This window comes from Bufo gargarizans, chromosome 5, assembly GCF_014858855.1.
Source record: "Bufo gargarizans isolate SCDJY-AF-19 chromosome 5, ASM1485885v1, whole genome shotgun sequence".
In the NCBI taxonomy this organism is placed as follows: Eukaryota; Metazoa; Chordata; class Amphibia; order Anura; family Bufonidae; genus Bufo; species Bufo gargarizans.
The window spans coordinates 148,879,713-148,903,472 of record NC_058084.1 but is presented as its reverse complement, the minus strand read 5'-3'; the positions used below and the strand labels follow the sequence as shown (position 1 = coordinate 148,903,472).

Below are 23,760 nucleotides of genomic sequence, written 5' to 3'. Positions count from 1 at the left end.
CTCCTAAACACTCATTATAGCTAAATTACGAACATGGCTTAAATAAGTGTTTATGACCTTTAACCCATTAAGGACCCCTATTTCACCTTAAGGACTTGGCCATTTTTTGCAAATCTGACCAGTGTCACTTTAAGTGCTGATAACTTTAAAACACTTTGACTTATCCAGGCCATTCTGAGATTGTTTTTCGTCATATATTGTACTTCATGACACTGGTAAAATGAAGTCAAAAAAATAAATTTTTTAGCATAATAAAATACCTAATTTACCCAAAATTTGGAAAAATTTGCAAGTTTCAAAGTTTCTGTTTCTCTACTTCTGTAATACATAGTAATACTCCCAAAAATTGTGATGACTTAACATTCCCCATATGTCTACTTCATGTTTGCATTATTTTGGGAATTATATTTTATTTTTTGGGGATGTTACAAGGCTTAGAAGTTTAGAAGCAAATCTTGAAATTTTTCAGAAATTTTCAAAAACCCAATTTTTAGGGACCACTACAGGTCTGAAGTCACTTTGCGAGGCTTACATAATAGAAACCGCCCAAAAATGACCCCATTCTATAAACTACACCACTCAAGGTATTCAAAACAGATTTTACAAACTTCGTTAACCCTTTAGGTGTTGCACAAGAGTTATTGGCAAATGGGGATGAAATTTGAAAATTACATTTTTTTGCCTAATTTTCCATTTTAACCCATTTTTTCCACTAACAAAGCAAGGGTTAACAGCCAAACAAGACTGTATCTTTATTGCCCTGACTCTGCCATTTACAGAAACACCCATATGTGGCCGTAAACTACTGTACGGGCACACAGTAGGGCGTAGAGGGAAAGGTGCGCCGTATGGTTTTTGGAAGCCAGATTTTGCTGGACTGTTTTTTTGACACCATGTCCCATTTGAAGCCCTCCTGATGCATCCCTAGAGTAGAAACTCCATAAAAGTTACCCCATCTAAGAAACTACACCCCTCAAGGTATTCAAAACTGATTTTACAAACTTTGTTAACCGTTTAGGTGTTGCACAAGATTTAATGGAAAATAGAGATACAATTTCAAAATTTCACTTTTTTAGCAGATTTTCCATTTTAATATTTTTTTTCCAGTTACAAAGCAAGGGTTAACAGCCAAACAAAACACATTATTTATGGCCCTGATTCTGTAGTTTACAGAAACACCCCATATGTGGTCGTAAACTGCTGTACGGGCACACGGCAGGGCGCAGAAGGAAAGGAATGCCATACGGTTTTTGGAAGGCAGATTTTGCTGGACTGTTTTTTTACACCATGTCCCATTTGAAGCCCTCCTGATGCACCCCTAGAGTAGAAACTCCAAAAAAGTGAGTTAGTAGAAACTACAGAATAGGGTGGCAGTATTGTTGGTACTAGTTTAGGGTACATACGTTTTTTTTTGGTTATTTACAACATTCATCTGAGAGGTTAGATCATGTGGTAATTTTATAGAGCAGGTTGTCACGGACGCGGCGATAATATGTACACAATTTTTTTTATTTATGTAAGTTTTATACAATGACTTCCTTTTTAAAACTAAAAAAATGTTTTAGTGTATCCATAGTCTAAGAGCCATAGTTTTTTCAGTTTTTAAGCGATTATCTCGAGTAGGGTCTCATTTTTTGCGGGATGAGATGACGGTTTGATTGGCACTATTTTGGGGTGCATATGACTTTTTGATCGCTTGCTATTACACTTTTTGTGACGTAAGATTACAAAAAATTGCATTTTTTACACCGTTTTTTTTTTTTTTTTTTACAGTGGTCACCTGAGGGGTTTATGTGATATTTTTATAGAGCCAGTCGATACAGATGCAGCGATACCTAATATGTATACTTTATTTTTATTTATGTAAGTTTTACACAATGATTTCCTTTTTGAAACAAAAAAATCATGTTTTAGTGTTTCCATAGTCTAAGAGCCATAGTTTTTTCAGTTTTTGGCCAATTATCTTGGGTAGGGTATGATTTTTGCAGGATGAGATGACTGTTTGATTGGTACTATTTTGGCGTACATGCGACTTTTTTTTATCACTTTTATTACCTTTTTTGGGAAGTAAGGTGGGCAAAATTTCAATTTTCTCATCGTTATTTTATTTTTTTATTTTTATGGCGTTCACCGTGCGGGGAAAGTAACATGACCGTTTTATAGATCAGGTCGTTACTGACGCGGCGATACCTAATATGTGTAGTGTATTTTTTTTAAAAAAATTATTCAGTGATAAATGTTTTTTTTTATCTTAACTTTTTTCACTTTTTTTTACATTTTTTTGACCCAGACCCACTTGGTTCTTGAAGATCCAGTGGGTCTGATGTCTGTATAATACAGTACAGTACACTATATAGTGTACTGTACTGTATTTTACTTACACTTTGTCTGAAACAGATCTATGCCTTTAACATAGATCTGTTCAGCACCATGGACAGCAGGACGCCTGAGAAGGCGTCCTGTTGCCATGGGAACCTTCCCCGTCTGCTCAGTAGTGGCCAGAACTGCGCAGACGGGGAAGGGGAAGGACGGGGGCTCCCTACCTCTGTGACCCCATCCTGTCTGGGGGCTGCAAAGTTAACCTTTTCCAGTCCGTACGGACCGCGGTATAGAAAGGGTTAAACGGCTGACATCTGCACAGATGTCAGCCGTTTATACCAGAGTGTCAGATGACCCCCCCCCCCCCCCCGGCATTGTGACAGGATGCCGGCTGAATGATTTCAGCTGGCATCCTGTTCGAATTAACCCCCGGGGGGGCCACAATCACTATTTAAACTTAGGACGTACAGGTACGCCCTGAGTCCTTAAGGACTCGAGGCCTAAGTCCTTAAGGGGTTAAGTAATTTAGGAACAATGTTTATTAGATGGTTCACACAGCTAGAAAAACAGTTAACCCTTTGTGACAGACCCCCTCAATAGTTTTAACAAAGACCAATTGTTAAAAAAAAAATTGGGCCCAAAATGAGTAAAATACAGTCATAAATAAATTGTCCCCAAAGGTATACATAGCCTTTAATATGTTGAGATGTGAAATAATGTTTATTCTACAGATTACACTGTTAAGCACCATACAAGCTAAATAGGCTGAATTTAGTAACCAAGTAGCCAGGGCCGCTACCAATATAGGTAGAGTCTGTAATGAATATAGCATTTGTGTCAAACTGATCATTTTTATCAGTTGCACACTCTGCCTAATAACAATATTGTCAATGCTTCCATATTTCAAGTTATATTACTCTTCCCAATATTACAGTCAAAAATTTCTGAAAGTGTCATAATAACTCCTAAATATGTAAATTTGTAGGGTACAATCGTAACCCCCAGGTCTGTCACCAATGTTTGTTCTGTCTCCGATCTAGTAAATTCCACCTAAATCAGTCTTAAAGTGCATTCTTTAGCCAAGAAAATGTTGTAATCATGAGCAAACAGACTAATCTTTCCTCGCAAACTATTCTGTAGAGCTATGGAAGCAAAATCAAATTTCTGCTCTTAAAATTCATATGTGTGCAGAAATACTTACAGAGGAATGTGTCATCAGAAAATGACCTATTGTTTAAATTAAGCATATTTTTACAATCCTGCAGTTTTTATATTGGCCAACTAGCCTAATAATTCAAGACTTTCAGTTCTGTAGAGATTACTTTTCAGCAGTCATCTCATTTCCATTGCATGCAGGATTACAATAACATATATCACCTAGATTTAGATAACATCCACCATTCATTGTAGGTGATGTTACATCTTATCTACCCCTTCCCGTTACAGTGACCCGCACAAGTCACAGAAAGTCACAGAGCATGCCTAGAAAAACTCCTGTGGAAGTCAATGACTCCTCTCCATTTTAATGTGTCTATGATCCATGTGGTTGCTGTAAAATATAGTATATCTCTAAATGTTGTTAACAGCGGCTCAGACAAGATGGCTGTCCCCATATGCTTGTATAGAAAATATAATTATAAACATCTGTCGTGAGAAAATAAAAACAGATTTGAAACAAAAGAATGTGACACTTCTGGCTTTCGTTGGCAGACATACATATACAATACGTTCCCTTTAAACATCAATTTTGTCCTTTTGTTCTCTTAGCGATTGACCAGAAGACCTGTCAGTTACCAAGTGGTGAGGCTGGTATCATCTGGGACAGTATATGTTTTGCATTTCTCTTATTGCAAAGACGAGTATTCATGAGCTATTACTTCCTACATGTAGTTGCGGATATTAAGTCTTCTCAGATTCTTGCTTCAAGGTACGTAATGTGTTTCTAAAAAATGTTAAAATTACCTGTGTCAATAAATTACATACAGCTTTTTGGAGAAAAACAATGCATATTTTGTTGGTGCATCAGTTATGAATGGTTGGGGACGGAAGGAATGTTAGAAAGATAGTAGTAGAATCACTAATCGCAGTAGATTTAGATTGTTTACGTAAAAGTGTAAAATGCCAAATGTTTTTTTTTTACTACATTGGCCATTTTGATGCAGGATTTTAAGTTCCAAACCACAAATAAACATATACTAATCACAACTGTTTTTATATTTTTAATCTCTAACTTTTCTTCATGTCTTTCCTTTCCTTTCTTCAGAGGAGCAGAACTGTTTCAGGCTACTATTGTCAAAGCTGTAAAGGCAAGACTCGAAGAGGAGAAAAAATCCATGGATCAACTGAAGAGACAGTATGTGTATTTTTTTTTCATGCTACTTTGTGAAAGAATTTCGACCTACTAAAAAAGTTTGAATTCTGAGTAAAAAAGTCTGAATTCTTACACAAAATACTGGCTGCTAGTTTTTTTTTTTACATGGTCCCATAGCTCTTCTGTTCATGAAGAACAGCAATGTTGAAAACTATTCAGATATGTATATCTAACCATGCAGTGCATACAGAATATTCACAGCTATCTTTGTATGTGTCAGCACAATTCTAGACACAGTTGGTATTGATTGCTTTTAAAGGGAAACTTTCCTAAATTTTTTTATCACGTATTAACAAGCTAGATGTGAATATATATCATACTGGTTGCAGTTTCACTGGATATAATAAAAAAAATATATATATTAATTCTGTGTATACTGCTTCCTATTCAGGCTATTTTTTTGTACTTTGCTTGTACTTTAAGCATGACAAACAGTCTTGCTTAACTTTTTTGAGTCAGACTTTCACTTGGTCCAAAGATAGCCACCAATATTTGAAGCATTACACAGTACACTAATTAATACAACGTCCTTATGTGGACATCTTTATCTAGGTCTATCAAGAGAACAACAGCTACTGATATCCCAATTGTATACTTACCATTATCATGAATATTACCTTGCAGATCAGACTACTTTCACACTAGCGTTTTTTTGCGGATCCGTCATGGATCTACAAAAACACTGATCCGGTTGTATTATGTCTTCTCGAGCCATGACGGATCCATCTTAAATACCATTGATAGTCTATAGGGGGACGGATCCGTTTTCTATTGTGCCAGATTGTGTCAGAGAAAATGGATCCGTCCCCATTGACTTACAGTACCTTGCAAAAGTATTCACCCCCTTGACTTTTTTTGTATTTTGGGGCTTTACAACCTGGAATTAACATGGATTGTTTGAGGATTTGCATCATTTAATTTACAGAACATGCCCACAACTTTGAAGATGTTTTTTTTTTATTTTATTGTAAAGCAAACAACAAATACAAAACAAAATAACTGAAAAAGTCAATGTGCATAACAGTTCACCCCCCTAAAGTCAATGCTTTGTAGAGCCACCTTTTGTGGCAATCACAGCTCCAAGTCGCTTTGGATAAGTTTCTATTAGTTTGCCACATCTTACTACTAAGATTTTTGCCATTCCTGCCTGCAAAACTGCTCCAGCTCCTTCAAGTTGGATGGTTTGCGCTTGGATTGATATCTGGGCTTTGACTAGGCCATTCCAACAGATTTACATGTTTCCCCTTAAACCACTCGTGTTGCTTTAGCTGAGTGTTCGGGGTCATGGTCCTGCTGGAAGGTAAACCTCCGTCCTAGCCTAAAATCACGCACAGAGTGGTACAGGTTTTGCTCAAGAATATCCCTGTATTTAGCACCATCCATCTTTCCTTGAACTCTGACCAGTTTCCCAGTCCCGGCTGCTAAAAAACATCCCCACAGCATGATGCTGCCTCCACCATGTTTCACGGGGATGGTGTTCTTTGGGTGATGTGATGTGTTGGGTTTGCGTCTGACATAGCGTTTTCTTTGGCCGAAAAGTTCAATTTTAGTCTCATCAGACCAGAGCACCTTCCTCCATACATTTTGGAAGTCTCCCACATGCTGTCACCGCCAGTTCTGTGAGAAGGTCTGACAGGCGTTCTTCTCTACCTCTTGTCTGACGTTCTTTGTTTTGGTTTCACTTTGTCATCTCCTTTCCTTCTGCCAGGTGTCACCTATTTAGACTAATCGTCTTCCTTTATATTCCCTCCCATACTGCCTCACTTTGCGGTTTATACTACTTCCTGGATCACTGCTGGAGGCTGCTGCTGCTGTTTGCTCAGATTAGTCTTTTCCTTTATTGTCTTTCCTTGCTGGCTTGATTCTAGGTGACCCTGACTTTGTCCGTATTAAGTGCAGGGAGCCAGTGGTCGTGTCCCCTGACTGTTATAGGGTTTTCAGGTGTCATACAGTCTTAGGTACGTGGGTATGCAATCGTCTACCATTGAGACCCTACATGTGCATAGCAGTCAGGGAGAGCTCTTACGTTTTTTTAGGGCTCACCTATATGGTCCTTAGTTTGGGATCAAGCCAGTCGGTCGTTTATTTATAAGTTCCAGCTATCTGCAAATTCATCCGTGACACATGCCTTTTTGCAAACTCACAACGTGCCTTTTTGTTTTTAGCTGAAAGTAATGGCTTTCTTCTGGCCACTCTGCCATAAAGCCCATCTCTATGGAGCGTACGGCTTATTGTCGTCCTATGTACACATACTCCAGTCTCTGCTGTGGAACTCTGCAGCTCCTCCAGGGTTACCTTAGGTGTCTGTGCTGCCTCTCTGATTAAGGCCCTCCTTGCCCGTTCCATGAGTTTTGGTGGGTTGCTGTCTCTTGGCAGGTTTGCTGTTGTGCCATGTTCTTTCCATTTGGTTATGATAGATTTGATGGTGCTCCTGGGGATCATCAGAGATTTTGATATTTTATAACTTAACCCTGACTTGTACTTCTCAACAACATTCTCCCTTACTGGTTTGGAGAGTTCCTTGATCTTCATGGCAGTGTTTGGTGAGTGATGCCTCTTGCTTAGGTGTTGCAGCCCCTAGGGCCTTTCAAAAAAGGTGTGTATATATAATGACAGATCATGTGACACTTAGATTGCACACAGATGGACATCATTTCACGAATTATATGACTTCTCAAGGTAATTGGTTGCACCAGAGCTTTTTATGGGCTTCCTAACAAAGGGGGTGAATGCATACGCACATGCCAATTTTCTGTATTCTATTTTCAAACAATAGTTTTATTTATATATTTTTCTCCTTTCACTTCACAAACTTAGACTATTGTGTTCTGATCCATCACATAAAATTCAGATTAACAAAACATTGAACTTAAGGCTGTAATGTAACAAAATCCTAAAAAAAAGTCAAGGGGGTAAATACTTTTGCAGGGCACTGTACATTGCGTGCCAGAACGGATCCGTTTGGCTCCGCTTCGTGAGGCGGACAGCAAAACTCTGCAGGCAGCGTTTTGGTGTCAGCTTTCGAACGGAATGGTGACTGAACGGAGGCAAACTGATGTATTCTGAGCAGATCCTTTTCCATTCAGAATGAATTAGGGCAAAACTGATCTGTTTTGGACCGTTTTTTATAGCCCTGAACGGATCTCACAAACAGAAAGCCAAAACGCTAGTGTGAAAGTAGCCTAACACATTCCCCTCACAGCAGCAGTAAACGTTCACTGGATTACCCATTTGTTTATGAAGACTTATCATTTGTGTTTATTGCTACAGAAGGACAGTTTTTTGTATTTAATGTTTAGGGGCATAATAATGCCAAAGTAAAAAAAGAAAAACAGCCAAAAATTCTACTCTATTCTACATAGTTCTGTGGGAAAAGATTCAGTAAAACTTCCAATGTATACATTCAAATCTCTGCTCTTTCTGACTTTAGTTAAACATGAGGCAACGTACCGTTGTGTATACATAGATAGCTATCAGTCATTGAGAGTTCAGAGAAAGCAGAGTTTTAAATGTATAAATTATAAGTTTTATTGAAAGTTTTTTGACAAAGCTATATATCAATCCGCTCAGCTCCTTCTGTTCTATAACATGCACTACATTTCATTGTGACAGATTCTCTTAAAAAAATGTATGGAACTGTCCATTTTATATGTGTTGAATGTGAGCTGGACATGTCATAACACTTTTAATTTTGCCAGGATGGATCGCATTAAAGCCAGGCAAGAAAAATATAAAAAAGGTAAAGAAAGAATGTTAAGTCTTGCACAGGAGTCAGGAGAAAGCCATGAGATTCAGAAACATGATGAGGATGATGATGAAGGTATGGTACATTTATATAGCAAGGCACTTTTATTTTTTTATTGAGTATTTAAAAGTGAGATTGAAAATTACATATTCATTAAATGAAAGAATATTTTCTTATATTTGCATTAAAGAGGATCCATCACCACTTCTGAAAAGCCTGTTTTATTTTAGCCTGTCTTAGTAAGTAAATAATATCTAGTAAATACTTGTCTTTCACATGAAATAACAATTCTGGAGCATTTATTTTTATTACTCTACATTTTGTCCTTCGTCTATTAATCCTGTATAAAAGTACAATTGGGTTGGGGGGGTGTCAGTGTTGCGGAACGGAACGGGCGGCCATTCATATAACTGCCTATTCTTGTCCGTTTTGCGGACAAGAATAGGACATGTTATATTTTTTTTGCGAGGCCGCGGAACGGAGCAACGGATGCGGACAGCACACGGAGGCCTAAAGGGCATATGTTAGCAGATTTGTACCTTTGAAACTGTCTGACATGTTGCATGTGCGCTTGGCAGCTGAAGACATCTTTGTTGGTCCCATGTTCGTACTGTAAATGCCTGCATAGCTGTGCCACGCTCTCTCTACTTTGACAGGGCCAGGAAGTCTTAACATCATCATGCTTGACCCTGTCAATCAAAGTGTAGAGGGCAGGGCAGTTGCAGAGAGAGAGAGACTAGAGCCTCTAGGTGTAATGACAACACCCCCGTTGCTCCTTCAGGCTCTTGTATATATTAAAACTTCAGTTTTCTCAACTACGTGGGCTCATATGAAGATGGGACCAACACACAGATGCCTAAGCACACATGCAACAGGTCAAACAGTTTCATAGGTAAAAATCTGCTGACTGATGCCCTTTAACCCTTATACATAAACTTAAAGCAAGAATAATAGAGGAACAGCACAAATACAGTTATAAGAAAGATGCTCCAGAATTGTTATTGCATGAGGAATGCGAGTAGTTACTTGTTAAAACAGACATGTCAGAATAGATGAAAGGTCCTCTTTAAATGATCACTGTACTTTCACACAACTTTGTACTAACCAATTATACAGGTAACTATAAGACACTTATTGCATTTGTTCCAGAGTTATCAAGTTGTTCTCTCCCCTCTTTTCTTTTTTCAAAACTTTCACTCCAAAATTTGTAAGAAATATGTCTTGAGGGTGTCTTGAGACCAAGACGGTCTGCCTGCTCACTAAAGTATCAGATAATATCATCCTTTAGAAGTCTATGGAGAGGGGAGGGGGATAAGGGAGGAAGTGCAGAGAGAATCAGAGAGACAGACACAATGCAGGAATGATTCAGCAGCTTATAGTAAGTGTTAATCTTACCCCCTTGTGCATAATTCACATTTATACTGCTCTCTATAATGTCCTATATGGTATTCCTCAGTGAGTGACAGGGTGAGAAAGCAGAATCTCCTGTCTCCATGTGTAGTCTATAGGTAGCAGCTAGTTTCTTTTCAGCAGCTCATTTAAAACAGAAAATTAGAGATGCAGCCTGCAAAAGAGAAAACTGCTAAAATGTCAGATATAAGTCATATAATGGTCAGATACAGTGCACTAACTTTTGTATACACATATGTACAGTTTGTTCTGAAATGTTATGTGAAAGTTTAGGTACACATTAGGGGGGTCTATCATTTGCAATCGTTTTGGTGTCACTTTTTAGTCTGGTTTTGTGTTTTAGTGTTGCACTACATTCATGAAATGGTGCAGATTAATAATGTATGTGGTACAAGCGCAAAGTGGTATACGATTTTATTTTGAAAGGTACACCATGGGGCTTGCCTGGTCTAGGTTTCAAATTTTCAGTCACTTTTGTATATGTTGCACATACAGTAGAAAATGCTTCATAATCCAGATATAAATCCAGGACTTCATCATTTGCAAAAACATGCAACAACTATCCACCAGAAAACAGACACAATTGAAATAATAAATGTCCCTCAAAATTTTTATTTGATGTTTTGTAAAGGCAGATTTTGTGTTAACATAGCATTTATTTCTATGCAATTGGACTTAAAATGCTATAATTCCATCTTCACACAAAATAGCCCCATAGATAAAAGTCGATTTATGATTGATTAATATTCATTTTTTTATGCTCTTGAAAATCTAAATGTTAAAGCATTGCGGAGTAATGCAAAATTATAATGCTGCTTTCCTGGGCAGATATCCTATCATGTAGGAAAGAGACAACAGCAGCTGTTGTTTTCCTGATAGCTCGCCAAGATTTCATGACCCACTAGCAGAACACGCTTGTGATATACAATGAACAATAAAAGATTTGTAAACCCAGGAGATACAAAAAATACAATATGTGGAACTAACAGCATTTGAAGTTGAAGAGCCTTGCTAGGAAAGAACTTACCGTATATACTCGAGTATAAGCCGACCCGAACATAAGCCGAGGCCCCTAATTTTACCCCCAAAAAATGGGAAAAATTATTGACTCGAGTATAAGACTAGGGTGGGAAATGCAGCAGCTACTGGTAAATTTCAAAAATAAAAATAGATACCGTACCAATAAAATTACATTAATTGAGGCATCAGTAGGTTAAAGGTTTTTGAATATTTATTTCAAAGAAAAACAATATGTTATCAACAATAACTTTAACAGTACAAAAACCAACTAAAGCAAATATTTGATTTTTGGGAAAATACCAGTTCATGCAAATTTTTATGCAAAAATTTGAATGCGATTTTTTTGCGAATTTTCGCAATCAAGACCTAGACTCGAGTATAAGACGAGGGGGCTTTTTGAGCACAAAAATATGTGCCAAAAAACTCGTCTTATACTCGAGTATATACGGTACCATAATACCTTAAAAAAAAATATTGTTTAAGTGCCGCATCAATGGAGCTTTTTAAAGGGGTATTCCTATAAATAATATGCCATAAATTATTCCGATCCGCCTATGGATTGAAATCTGCATTAATATAAACATTATGAGTTTTCTGTATTACATACGGCTGTGTTACTTGTGAAATATTTGACCTGTCATTTAAAATGTTAAATATCGAATTAAAATTGTATGCTCAATTAATGTATTAACGTATTTCATTTTAGGAGAAGCAGAAAAAGAGAAAGTCAAGGGCAAAAAAAAGCAGTGGTGGCGTCCTTGGGTTGATCATGCTTCCAGTAGGTTTTCTTGATCACTTACCAAGTTCATGGATTTAGGCCTTGTATCCTTGACCAGAATCATCTTGTTTTAATGCATGGTTTATTCTTTGTGTCTCCACGGAAAGTTAAGGAAATTACTAGCAGGAATGATGGACATCTGCGAAAAATAACTAGATTTGTTATGTGCTAATGTTTGCTTCACACTATGGTCTTGGTCTTAAGAAAGGCAATCCAAGACTGTCTTATGGCAGTGTCTGTTAGATGATATTATGCAGAAGCATAGTCGTGACAAGCTTACAGGCAAGTTGCTTTATAATTAGCTAATAATTGTGAGTGATGTTTGTAGATTACACTATGTCTGCTTAGCATATAATAATTGTGTCCAGCCAGTACATAGCTGATGACAAAGCTGGGCACTTTATGCACCCATCCACTGTTTATGGGTCATAAATAGTATACTGCCAATATACTTATTTTGAAAGAATTACATTTAAGAATTTTATCATCAATTAACCAAGTACGTGGAGTCACAAACAAACTGTGCCGAGTGAATTACAGTAAACTATTGTGAAAGAGACCAGACTTATTTGTAAATAGTGACATTGGCCTATATTTTCAGATTCTTCAGAAATGTGTTCATTATTTTCATGTTGTCACATTAGGAGGCCTTTATTGGCCCTATATTGTCCAGTTGAAATAGAGCTTCACCCAATGGCTGGATCTCACCCCGTGGCCTGCTTGAGAAACAAAGCTTGTAAAACATAAAGGGGTTTACAGAACTAATGTATTAATGTCCTATAAATATAACATAAATGTAAGATTCGTGGAGCTCTGACTCTGATCAGCTGTAAAAAATACACATTTTGCAGTAACTGTGTTTAGTACGGTTGCTTAATGTGGCTTAGTCCCATTCAAATAGAAGGCACAACTGCTGTAAATATATGGAGCAGCCCCTGGTAAACAATGAAGAGGTTATGGCTCTTGCTGGAGCACATGGCCTCTTCAATCAGCTGATTGTGAGGGTACTGGGATCAGAACCCTACCAATCTGACATTAATGGCCTTTCCGATCCATCAATATTATAGTTCCAGAAAAATCCTCTATATTACTGCCTGTGGGCAACCTAAACATTGGGAGAGTCTTAGCTCTTGGGAGTATTTCTTCTTTAATGTCAAAATACTGAAATAAATTGTATTCCTGTGGAACCTGAAAAATAAAGGCCAGCTCATTAAAATTGTCCCCCTTGACTGCGATAGAAACACTACAGAAAACATTGCTACGTATATACAGTACATTGTTGTTTGGCAATCAAGGGTTCCTATTAACTGTGTAGTATAAACATGGCATACAGTATTGCAATTATATATTTTTACAAGGAAAGGTGCATTTATAAACAACATGCAATAATGAAATCATGCTACGGCAATGTTTGATGTCATATTTATACTTCACACAGTTTAGAAAACTGAAGAGGTCTCTCTGAAAAGTATTTTTAAGAGCCCTATTCAAGAACTTGCCGCACATCAGAACTACTGACTTGATGAATATGACTCTTATTAATATTTGACTGATAGTATAAGTAAACAGCCTCTACTAACTCTGCAAAGGAAATGTATCACTAACACTGATATTTGGGTATAGACTGTTGGGCTTAGTTAATTTGGGCAGCAGTGATTTGGGCTTTGGATATTTGGACACTACTGCTTTAGGTTCAATAAACCTAGATTTCTCTAGTTGCTTTACCAGTTTGCATTATCCAATTCCTACCCCTTCTGTTTTTTTAATCTAATCTCCATTAACCAAGCTTACACAATGTCTGGTATCACTTTTGGTGTTCTTATGATGGCTGTTATTACTATTATTGATACAGCAACCTAAAGAATCTGGTGTCCAAATGATCCTGTGCTTCAGTGTCATTGCCCATATGAACTGCTTCCCTCTGCAATCTCTCCCTCTCATTTTGCTCTTATTATTACATATTAAAACACCTGGACAGAAAATTGCAGCTTCAATTACAATATGCCGTAGGAAGTAAGAACTATATTTTATTACACTATGTACGGCTACTTTCACATATGTGTTATGCCTTCCGGTATTGAAATCCGGCAGAGGATTGCCACAGCCTGCTCCACCTAGGCATTTCTTAATGGGGCACATCAGCTACCTTGCTACTGTTGACCAATGTATTTGTAAGCTGACTATATGGCACTTACTAATATAGTCTCTGTCTATATTCTACACCATTTTCTATACTTCATAAGGTATTCTCCCTTGTTGGCCAAGTGTTTTGTGCTGTCCACACAGAGGTCTTGTCCATAAAATGGCTGCTGATGGAGAGTCATGTGACCAGGAAAATCACTCAGTCTACTCAATTCAAATATAGTACACCTGCACTAATCTCCTAACAGGGTAAGTCCAGATGACAGGTGCAGTGTATTTCAGTAGAGAAGGCTGAATGTCATCAGCTGCCATTTTATGGACAGGATCTCTATGCAGACAGTGCAGAAGATTTGCGTAACAAGGGGGCATTACGTCACAGAATAATAGCAATGGCTATATTACTAAGTGACATAACCATCTTACATACAAATTGGTCAAAAGTAGCCAAAAAGTGGCAAACCTCTTTAATATTAATCTACCCAGTGCCTCCATGAGTATCTTCTACGGATTTGCTCCCAACTGCCCAACTCACTATCTGCTTCCCTGTAACAATACTTGGGCCTTGATACGTCATACTGCTCTGGCACTTCTAAACCTTTGGGTCCCTGTCACAACTTCAGATGAACTACTGTACAGCCTCCACACACCATCTTTCCTACTCGCTCCCTCATGTCAACAGCTAATCATTCTGGTACCTTATATGGTTCCACTGCACCCATCTAGCACCAAATCCTCCCTTTCGCTGCCTCTTATCAGCGTTGTGGTGCAGCATTCCAGAGACTTAACACTCACATCTCCATCAGTGCCAGGCTCTTTTTAGACCTACTCTGACACTGGCGCTACCTCATTCATGCTAATATCTTGTGAACTATCATTCCTGCTGCCCAGCTATTTTTGAAGGGCATGGCAATTCTACTGTGGTCTGTATACAGTGCAGTATATACACGTCATTTACATGGTATATACATAACACACAATTATAACAGCTACAGCAAAATCTCAATAAAGAGAGGCATGCCACCACTCTTTTAAGTAAGTGGGAGGATAACCGTTACCCTCTATACCTGCATCTTTTGTTTCTTATATCCCTGTATCAGCAGCTTTCAATTTTACTCAAGCCTCCACACAACCACACAGCTTGCTGCTATTCCATATTTTGGGCAGATTCTGCTGGATTATTGGCAAATAATAAGGGCAAAATGTTCATTTCTCACAAATTTCTTTAATTAATTACCTGAGTATTAAGCTTCAAGAGGACCTATCACCACTCCCGACTTGTCTGTTTTAGTAAATAATTGTGTTCCACATGAAATGACAGTTCTGGAACATGTGTTCTTATGACTCTTATGTTGTGACATTCCTCTATTATTGCTGCTAAAAGTTTATGAATAAAGCTACAACTGGATACTACCAGTAGGGGGGAGGTGTCCCTGACACTGTCCAATCAAGCTTTCAGTTGCAGACTGTGCAGGGGCACACCCCCAACTCGTAGCACCCACTTATATCTTTATTTAAAGAACTCTAGTAGAACTTATGGAGGAATGAAACAGCATAGAGTCATAAAAATAGATGCTCCAGAAATGTTTTTGCATGGGGAAATCAAATGCTGTAGTTACTAAAATAGACATGTCAGGAGAACTGACAGGTCCTCTTTAAATCCACACATTACCTTGGTAGTTGTATTTGTACATAGTAATAAAGTGGCTGCTGTTGGATAATGCTCACCATCTTTCATTTTGCCATCTTTTAGTTAATTGGGCTTGGTGAAACTATGGTCAATGCAGAAATCAAGGTTCTGCTCAAGGATATAAGACATAGGTTATTTAATATACTTACTAACATGGAGGCGAAAAGGCACTAATCCCACTTTTAATCATTCAGGTCTTCGCACTTTCAGCTTAAAGACATATATACTGCATCCTAGTGTATTCATGTTCTCCGTTGACAAGTTGATGATTTGTGTCTGGGGAGGGGTTGGATGGTTTAATGAAAGTTTCCAGTGTGGTAAAACCAAATGTTGATGTACTTGTGAAAATCTACGTTGTACTGTACCTACCGAGGGAACAGTTTAGTGGTAAGATCTTAGTAACAATGATGATGACGGTGATAGTGAAATATTTTGTACATGTTCTAGAAGTAAGTAACTGCTTTATTTTACTTAGTGGTCAGAAGCGGTGATTATTATTTATTTGAGACGGATAGTGAAGAAGAAGAAGAAGATGAAACTAAGGATGAGGATGAGCTCAGAAGAAAATCTGCTTTCCAGGTAGGGTACAGAGAGATGTCTTGTGCACGGCAGATGCAACGTTTTTCTGTCAAGACAAGCTTGATAAGTTCTATGTTTTATTGCCTTCTATGTGTATAAATACTGCAATGAACACATGGTTTCATTCAGTTTCAATGCTGCTTGCATATAGCATTGACAAAACCCTTTGTTCTGGGAAAGGTGTTTTCCATACATGACTGTCTTCACTTTTACTAGGATGGTCCAGTTCTGAAAAATAAAGTTTTACCCAGAGCTTTATTTTTCAATAGCACACGAAAGAAAAAAAGTGAAGAAGCAAATCTTGGCATTGTTTATGGTTGCTTGAAAAACATTTGTTTAAATGGATTGCTCTACTGTACTTACCTGTGACTTGATTCTTTTTCAGCTTATATTATGTATGGTAATATTTTGTATAATAAAATACTGTTTTAAGCAAAAGTGAAATATATCATTGGTTATTTTTATGTACAAATGTATCTTGTTTACAAAACTATACTATGTTTTCTTTACTCATATCATTCCATTGATATTATTATTGTTAGGAACAATAGAATGTGCACAATACATTTAGCTGCCACTTTGTTTGAGGACAGACACTTTAGGATGAAGCTGCTGCATGTCACAACTGTGTATTTTAGCACAAAATATCAAACCTAACATTAGTTGCATCTAGTTACAATAATTAGGATGTTTTTCTTGTATCAATTTTACAAGAACTACAGTAAATACATCAAGACTATGGTCTTGTAAATTCTAACAAAGTAACTGTAATGAGTTGTGGTTATCACTAGTGATGAGCAGCAGGGGCAATATTCGAATTCACGATATTTCACGAATATTTTGTATGATATTTATCATATATTCGTGAATTGCGAATTCGAGATTATATTCTTGATTACGAAAATCGGCAATGTGTTATTTGCGTAATGCGAGCAAAATATCGGCTTGGGGTAGGCAACTTTTCTATTGGTTGCTAGGGATGTTGCTAAGCTGTGACAAAGCATTTTCATTGGCCCACAAGCTAGAAGAAGGGAGGGATGATCACCTGAAATGTACTGTTAAAAAAAAAAATGTAAATGAATATTCGTCGTTACGAATATATACCACTATATTTTAAATATTCACGAATTCTCAAAGTGCCGATATTCGCGAAAAAAATTGCTTTTTGAATATTCACGCTCAACACTAGTTATCACTGAGCTTGACCATGCATGATAGTGTTTAGGAAATTTAACCACAGATAACCTGGGTGTTCATGTATGTCATGGTGTGGTACAGTGTACTGTAATTTATGCTGTCTACTAAATTAGCTGCGGTATTGCCTGGCCACTGACTAACCATGAGCTAGCTTGATTCAGGCTTGGTTTGTAACATTATAATGTGCTTTATTTCATAATTACACTATGGTCATTGTATATTCACTGTTTCATACTAATTCCTATTGCTTTGTCCTTCTTTTAGAGAGCTATTGGAAAGTTTGCTTCAGCCATTTTAGCCTTGCCAAAGTCTGTCATTAAACTGCCTAAAACAATTCTTCAGTATTTAATCAGAGCTGCAAAGGTATTCATTAGGAACTTAAATAGTGTGTGCACACAATGTTGTTAGGGGGTAGTGCGTTAACAATCTGTACCCCTCAAAAATGCCTCCTCTGCATTTCCTTCTCAGATGTATGGGCAGATGTGCAATCGGTACCAAGAATCTGAATATTGGTCATGTTTTATATTCCAGAAACCCATTTCCAAAACTGCAAATTCCATATACCCCACACAAAATTCTATTTGGTCTGTACAGAAATGCAAATGCAGGCATTGTTTTCTTTCCATGGCATCTTTATTACTGTTAATGAAAGGTAAATCCTAGTGCATGTACCAGTAGAGGTGGAAGTCAGAACAGAATTTTCTTCCTTTCATTTTTTTTCTCAGGAAGCTGGTAAGAAATTGTAGTAACCAAATAGAATAAAATGTATGAATGCTATTTAGTTTTAACAGTGCTGATTAGGCAATGTTAAAGCATCATAACAATTTTTCAGATGCTTCTAGGGAAAGATTTTATGTGTAAAGGAAACCTGTCGCCAGGAAAATGCAAATCTGCCAGCAGCATGTTATAGTGGAGAAGAAGCTGATTAATAGTTTTCTGGGGAAAATAAGTATAACCTGTATTTTATTAATTTAAAGTCCTGCTCATTCTGTACTGTGAAGTCAAGAAGGTGGTTCTGTTAGTGATTCACAGCTATATCTGTATACATAGTCATATAAGGAAGGCTGTCAGTCACCGATAGGACCAATTTCTTGACTTCAAAGCCCCAAATGAACAGAAAGTTTCTCACAAAACTATATATATCAGTCAGGTCAGCTCCTCCTGTTCTATACCATGCTGTCAACAGCTCAGAAAGCATGTTCAATGTGGTAAGTCCCCTATCAATATGCCTTATTTGGTGTTATTGATATAATGTGTTATAATCCAAAATGACCAAACTTAAAATGCCCCAGGAAGTGGATAAATAGATAATTCTAAAAATGATTAATACATATTCCGTTTAAGCTCCTTTTTATTCTGGAAAAAATAACAGTTTCATAAATATTTTGGTTGAAAGGGCACAAACCAATATTAACCCTTTCAGGACCAAGCCATTTTTTACCTTTCTGCCCAGGCCATTTTCTGAAATGTGACACTTTATGTGGTAGTAACTTTAAAACGCTTTTACTTATCCAGGCCATTCTGAGATTTTTTTCTCGTCACATATTGTACTTCTTGACAGTGGTAAAATAGAGTCAAAAAATTTCCTTTTTATTTATAAAAAAAATACAAAATTTACCAAAAATTTTGAAAACCCCCCACTTTTTTAGGACCAGTTCAGATCTTTGTGAGGCTTACATAATAGAAACCACCGAAAAACGACCCCATTTTAGAAACTACACCCCTCAAGGTATTCAAAACTAATTTTACAAACTTCATTAACCCTTTAGGTGTGCCACAAGAATTAATGGAAAATGGAGATTAAATTTCAGAATTTCACTTTTATGGCAGATTTTCCATTTTAATCAATTTTGTTCCACTAACAAAGCAAGGATTAACAGCCAAACAAAACTCAATATTTATTGTCCTGATTCTGTAGTTTACAGAAACACCCCATATGTAGTCGTAAACTGCTGTATGGGCGCAGAAGGAAAGGAAAGCTGCCATGTCACATTTGAAGACCCCCTGATGCACCCCTAGAGTAGACACTTTAAAAAATGACCCCATTGTAGAAACTACGGGATAAGGTGGCCGTTTTGTTGGTACTATTTTAGGGTACATATGATTTTTGTTTGCTCTATATTACACTTTTTGTGAGGCAAGATAACAAAAAAATAGCTATTTTGGCACCGTTTTTATTTTTTGATATTTACAATGTTCATCTGACAGGTTAGATCATGTGGTATTTTTATAGAGCATGTCGTTACGGACGCGACAATACTGAATGTGACTACTTTTTGGTTGTTTGTTTCAGTTTTACATAATAAAGCATTTTAGAAAAAAAAGATTTTTTAGTGTCTCCATATTTTGAAAGCCATATTTTTTTTTTTTTGGGAGACTGTCTTATGTAGGGGCTCATTTTTTTCGGTTTGAGATAACGGTTTAATTGATGCTATTTTAGGGGGGTATGACTTTTTGATCGTTTGCTATTACACTTTTTGTGATGTAAGGTGACAAAAAAATAGCTTTTTTTACAACGTTTTTTTTTTACGGTATTCACTTAAGGGGTTAGTTAATGTAATATTCATGTTTCAGTGTCTCCATATTCTAAGAGCCATAGTTTTTTTATTTTTTGGGCGATTGTCTTAGGTAGGGTCTCATTTTTGGCAGGATGAGATGACAGTTTGATTGATTTGATTGGTAAAAATATTTTTTGACACCGTTTTTATTTTATATTTTTACGGTGTTCACCTGAGGGGTTATGTCATGTGATATTTTTTAGAGCAGGTCGTTACAGACGTGGCAATACCTAAAATGTATTCTTTTTTATTTATGTAAGTTTTACACAATGATATTTTTTAAACAAAAAAAAATCATGTTTTAGTATCTCCATTGGCACTATTTTGGGGTGCATATAACTTTTTGATCACTTGCTTTTGCACTTTTTGTGATGTAAGGAGACAAAAAATGGCTTTTTGACACCGTTTTTATTTTTTATTTTTTACTGTGTTCACCTGAGGGATTAGTTCATGTGATATTTTTATAGAGCAGATCATTATGGATGTGTCAATACCTAATATGTATACTTTTTTATTTATGTAAGTTTTACACAATTATATTTAAAAAAAAATCATGTTTTAATGTCTCCATAGTCTGGGAGCCATAGTTTTTTCCAGTTTTTGGACGATTGTCTTAGGTAGGATATCATTTTTGCGGGATGAGATGATAGTTTGATTGGTACTATTTTAGGGTGCATATGACTTTTTGATCGCTTTCTATTACACTTTTTGTGATGTAAGGTGACAAAAATGGCTTTTTTGACACCGTGTTTATTTTATCTATCTTATGTTCACCTGAGGGGTTAGGTCATGTAGTATTTTATATAGCATGTTGTTACGAACGCGGCGATACCTAATATGTTAACTTCTTTATTTATTTTTTACATTTAACACAATAATAGCATTTTGAAACAGAAAATCATGTTTTAGTGTCTCCATAGTCTAAGAGCCATAGTTTTTTTTTATTTTTTAGGCAATTGTCTTAGGTAGGGTATCATTTTTGCGGGATGAGATAATAGTTTAATTGGTACTATTTTAGGGTGCATATGACTTTTTGATTGCTTTCTATTACACTTTTTGTGATGTAAGGTGACAAAAAATGGCTTTTTGACACCGTTTTTATTTTTCTATTTTTTACTGTGTTCACCTGAGGGATTAGTTCATGTGATATTTTTATAGAGCAGATCATTATGGATGTGTCAATACCTAATATGTATACTTTTTTATTTATGTAAGTTTTACACAATTATATTTTTTAAACAAAAAAAAATCATGTTTTAGTGTCTCCATAGTCTGGGAGCCATAGTTTTTTCCAGTTTTTGGATGATTATCTTAGGTAGGGTATCATTTTTGCGGGATGAGATGATAGTTTGATTGGTACTATTTTAGGGTGCATATGACTTTTTGATCGCTTTCTATTACACTTTTTGTGATGTAAGGTGACAAAAAATTGCTTTTTTGACACCGTTTTTATTTTATCTATTTTATGTTCACCTGAGGGGTTAGGTCATGTAGTATTTTATATAGCATGTTGTTACGAACGCGGCGATACCGAATATGTTGACTTCTTTATTTATTTTTTACATTTAACACAATAATAGCACTTTTGAAACAAATAAAATCATGTTTTAGTGTCTCCATAGTCTAAGAGCCATAGTTTTTTTTTTTTTAGGCAATTGTCTTAGGTAGGGTATCATTTTTGTGGGATGAGATGATAGTTTGATTGGTACTATTTTAGGCTGCATATGACTTTTTGATCGCTTTCTATTACACTTTTTGTGATGTAAGGTGACAAAAAATGGCTTTTTTGACACCGTTTTTTATTTTATCTATTTTATGTTCACCTGAGGGGTTAGGTCATGTAGTATTTTTATATAGCATGTTGTTACGAACGCGGCGATACCTAATATGTTCACTTCTTTATTTATTTTTTACATTTAACACAATAATATCATTTTTGAAACAAATAAAATCATGTTTTAGTGTCTCCAAAGTCTAAGAGCCATATTTTTATTTTATTTTTTAGGCTATTGTCTTAGGTAGGGGCTTATTGTTAGCAGGATGAGGTGACGGTTAGATTGGTACTATTTTGGGGGGCATATGCCTTTTTGATCGCTTGGTGTTGCACTTTTAGTGTTTATTTTTTTTGACGGTTTCCCTTGAGGGTTTAGATCATGTGATATTTTTATTGAGCCAGTCGATACAGATGCGTATGTCTACTTATTTTTTTCCCTATTTTTTACAAATTTTTTTAAACTTTTTTGGAAAAGGACGCTTTTTTTTTTTTTTAAACTTCAAAAAAAAAAGTACTTTATTTTAACTTTTCTTCACTTTATTTTTTGTCCCAATTTGGGACTTCAACTTTTGGGGTTTGAGCCCCTTTACAACGCATCACGATACTTCTGTATTGTGATGCATTGGCTGTAAGTGCATTACAGACTGTAATGCACTTACAGCCTGCTTGCCTGTGAGATCCAGGGGGCTGGATCTCACAGGCCCTCCCAGAAGGCAGCCACGATGCATAAGGAAGGCATCGGTATGCCTTCCCTTCCATCGTGTCACCGTCACAGCAGCGCGGGGACCCGATGCACACCCTGCAGACGTCTGAAGCCCCGCACGTGCCGCGGTCAGCGCTGACTGCCGCCATGCAGGGGTTAATGTGATGGCATTGGTGAAATCACTGATGCCGGCGCATACAGCAGGGGTCCAGCTATCAGTGACTGCCAGACCCCTGCCGCGGATTGGGTGGGCACAGCTCCTGAACCCACCTGTTCAGCACGCCGTACATGTATGGCGCTTTGCGTTAAGGGGTTCAATTTACATACCACATATATTTATTTTATCTCTGGAGTGTTGGTGTGTGTTCACACTGCCTTTGGAGATTTTAAGGCAAGAATTTTGTATAACATATCCAGAACAACATTGTGGCTTCTATTGTGAACTCATGTGAACATAATCTTAATTTGATCTGTTTTTCAACTCTCTTTAACAGAGCAGCTCATAAATTTGGCTCATAAATTGGGGTCCCAGGCTGGGAAACCCAACCCCCATGATTTCCAAATGCCCACATTTGGACATGTTTTTTTTAAGAGCAACCACAAGGCAGACAAGTAATCTACTGTTGTTACTAACTGTGGACCTTGTAAAGTAAAAGTACAGTAGAACTCAATTTAGAAATAGGTTTGTACCCTCCTCTCTTCTGCTTAAAGACTCTTATCAAGCCTGGGACTTCTAGAGACTACCAGAGTCTAGGAAACACAGCTATATTTTAGCCAGACAGAACCTAGCTGCAATTTTTGCAAATTTTGTTAACGATTGTTCAGTAAAGGCTCCGCAGACACACAGGCAATTTTCAGGAATTAATAGTTTGTTACAGGTAATTGCCTGCTCTTTACAAGAGATGAAAGTTGCATGTAGATGCAGCAATCACTTCCACTATATGGGGACGAACCATTGCTGCAATGATGGCTTTTTACCATACACATTCATTGTTTCTAGGCAGCAAAATCGCTGTTTGGACAGCATGATCTGCTGCCCAAAAACAATTATTTTGATGATCACACCAACAAGACGTTCACCTGATCAACAAATGTATGATGATCGGCGACACCTTTACATGAGGCAATTGTCATAAAGAGCATTTCTAGGAAGGCTCCTTTTCAACATTTGTCCTGATCATTAGCCTTAAGAGGCCTTAAGCTGTTCTGCTGACTATTATATAATAAAACAACTGTGGAGAGGTTTTAACATGAGTGGTGAGCTTATCCTGAATTGCAAGGGCATATGATTATCACATATTTTCTAGGCACAGGGGAGTAAAATGTTATATTCCTCTTTCAATGTGGAACCATGTTGCGTGACTAATAATGTTGACAGTACATTGGCAGTGTAGCTCTTCTTTCATTTAATTCCTTCTTTAAAATTAGAAGAAATATTGATGCCCCTTTATTGTTACTCGGCTTAATAGCTGACTCA

The 23,760-nt window shown here is 36.9% G+C and overlaps 1 protein-coding gene across 5 annotated transcripts in view; it reads left to right on the top strand.

Moving 5' to 3' along the window:
- PIEZO2 (piezo type mechanosensitive ion channel component 2) overlaps positions 1–23,760 on the top strand; it is a 537,568-nt gene that overhangs the window by 401,380 nt on the left and 112,428 nt on the right. For all 5 annotated transcript variants that reach the window (XM_044293449.1, XM_044293451.1, XM_044293452.1 and 2 more), the window contains exons 28-32: positions 4,087–4,246; positions 4,583–4,672; positions 8,389–8,510; positions 11,572–11,643; positions 15,948–16,051. In XM_044293449.1, coding sequence (XP_044149384.1) covers positions 4,087–4,246; positions 4,583–4,672; positions 8,389–8,510; positions 11,572–11,643; positions 15,948–16,051 — 548 coding nt within the window. The remainder of the gene's footprint in view (positions 1–4,086; positions 4,247–4,582; positions 4,673–8,388; positions 8,511–11,571; positions 11,644–15,947; positions 16,052–23,760) is intronic.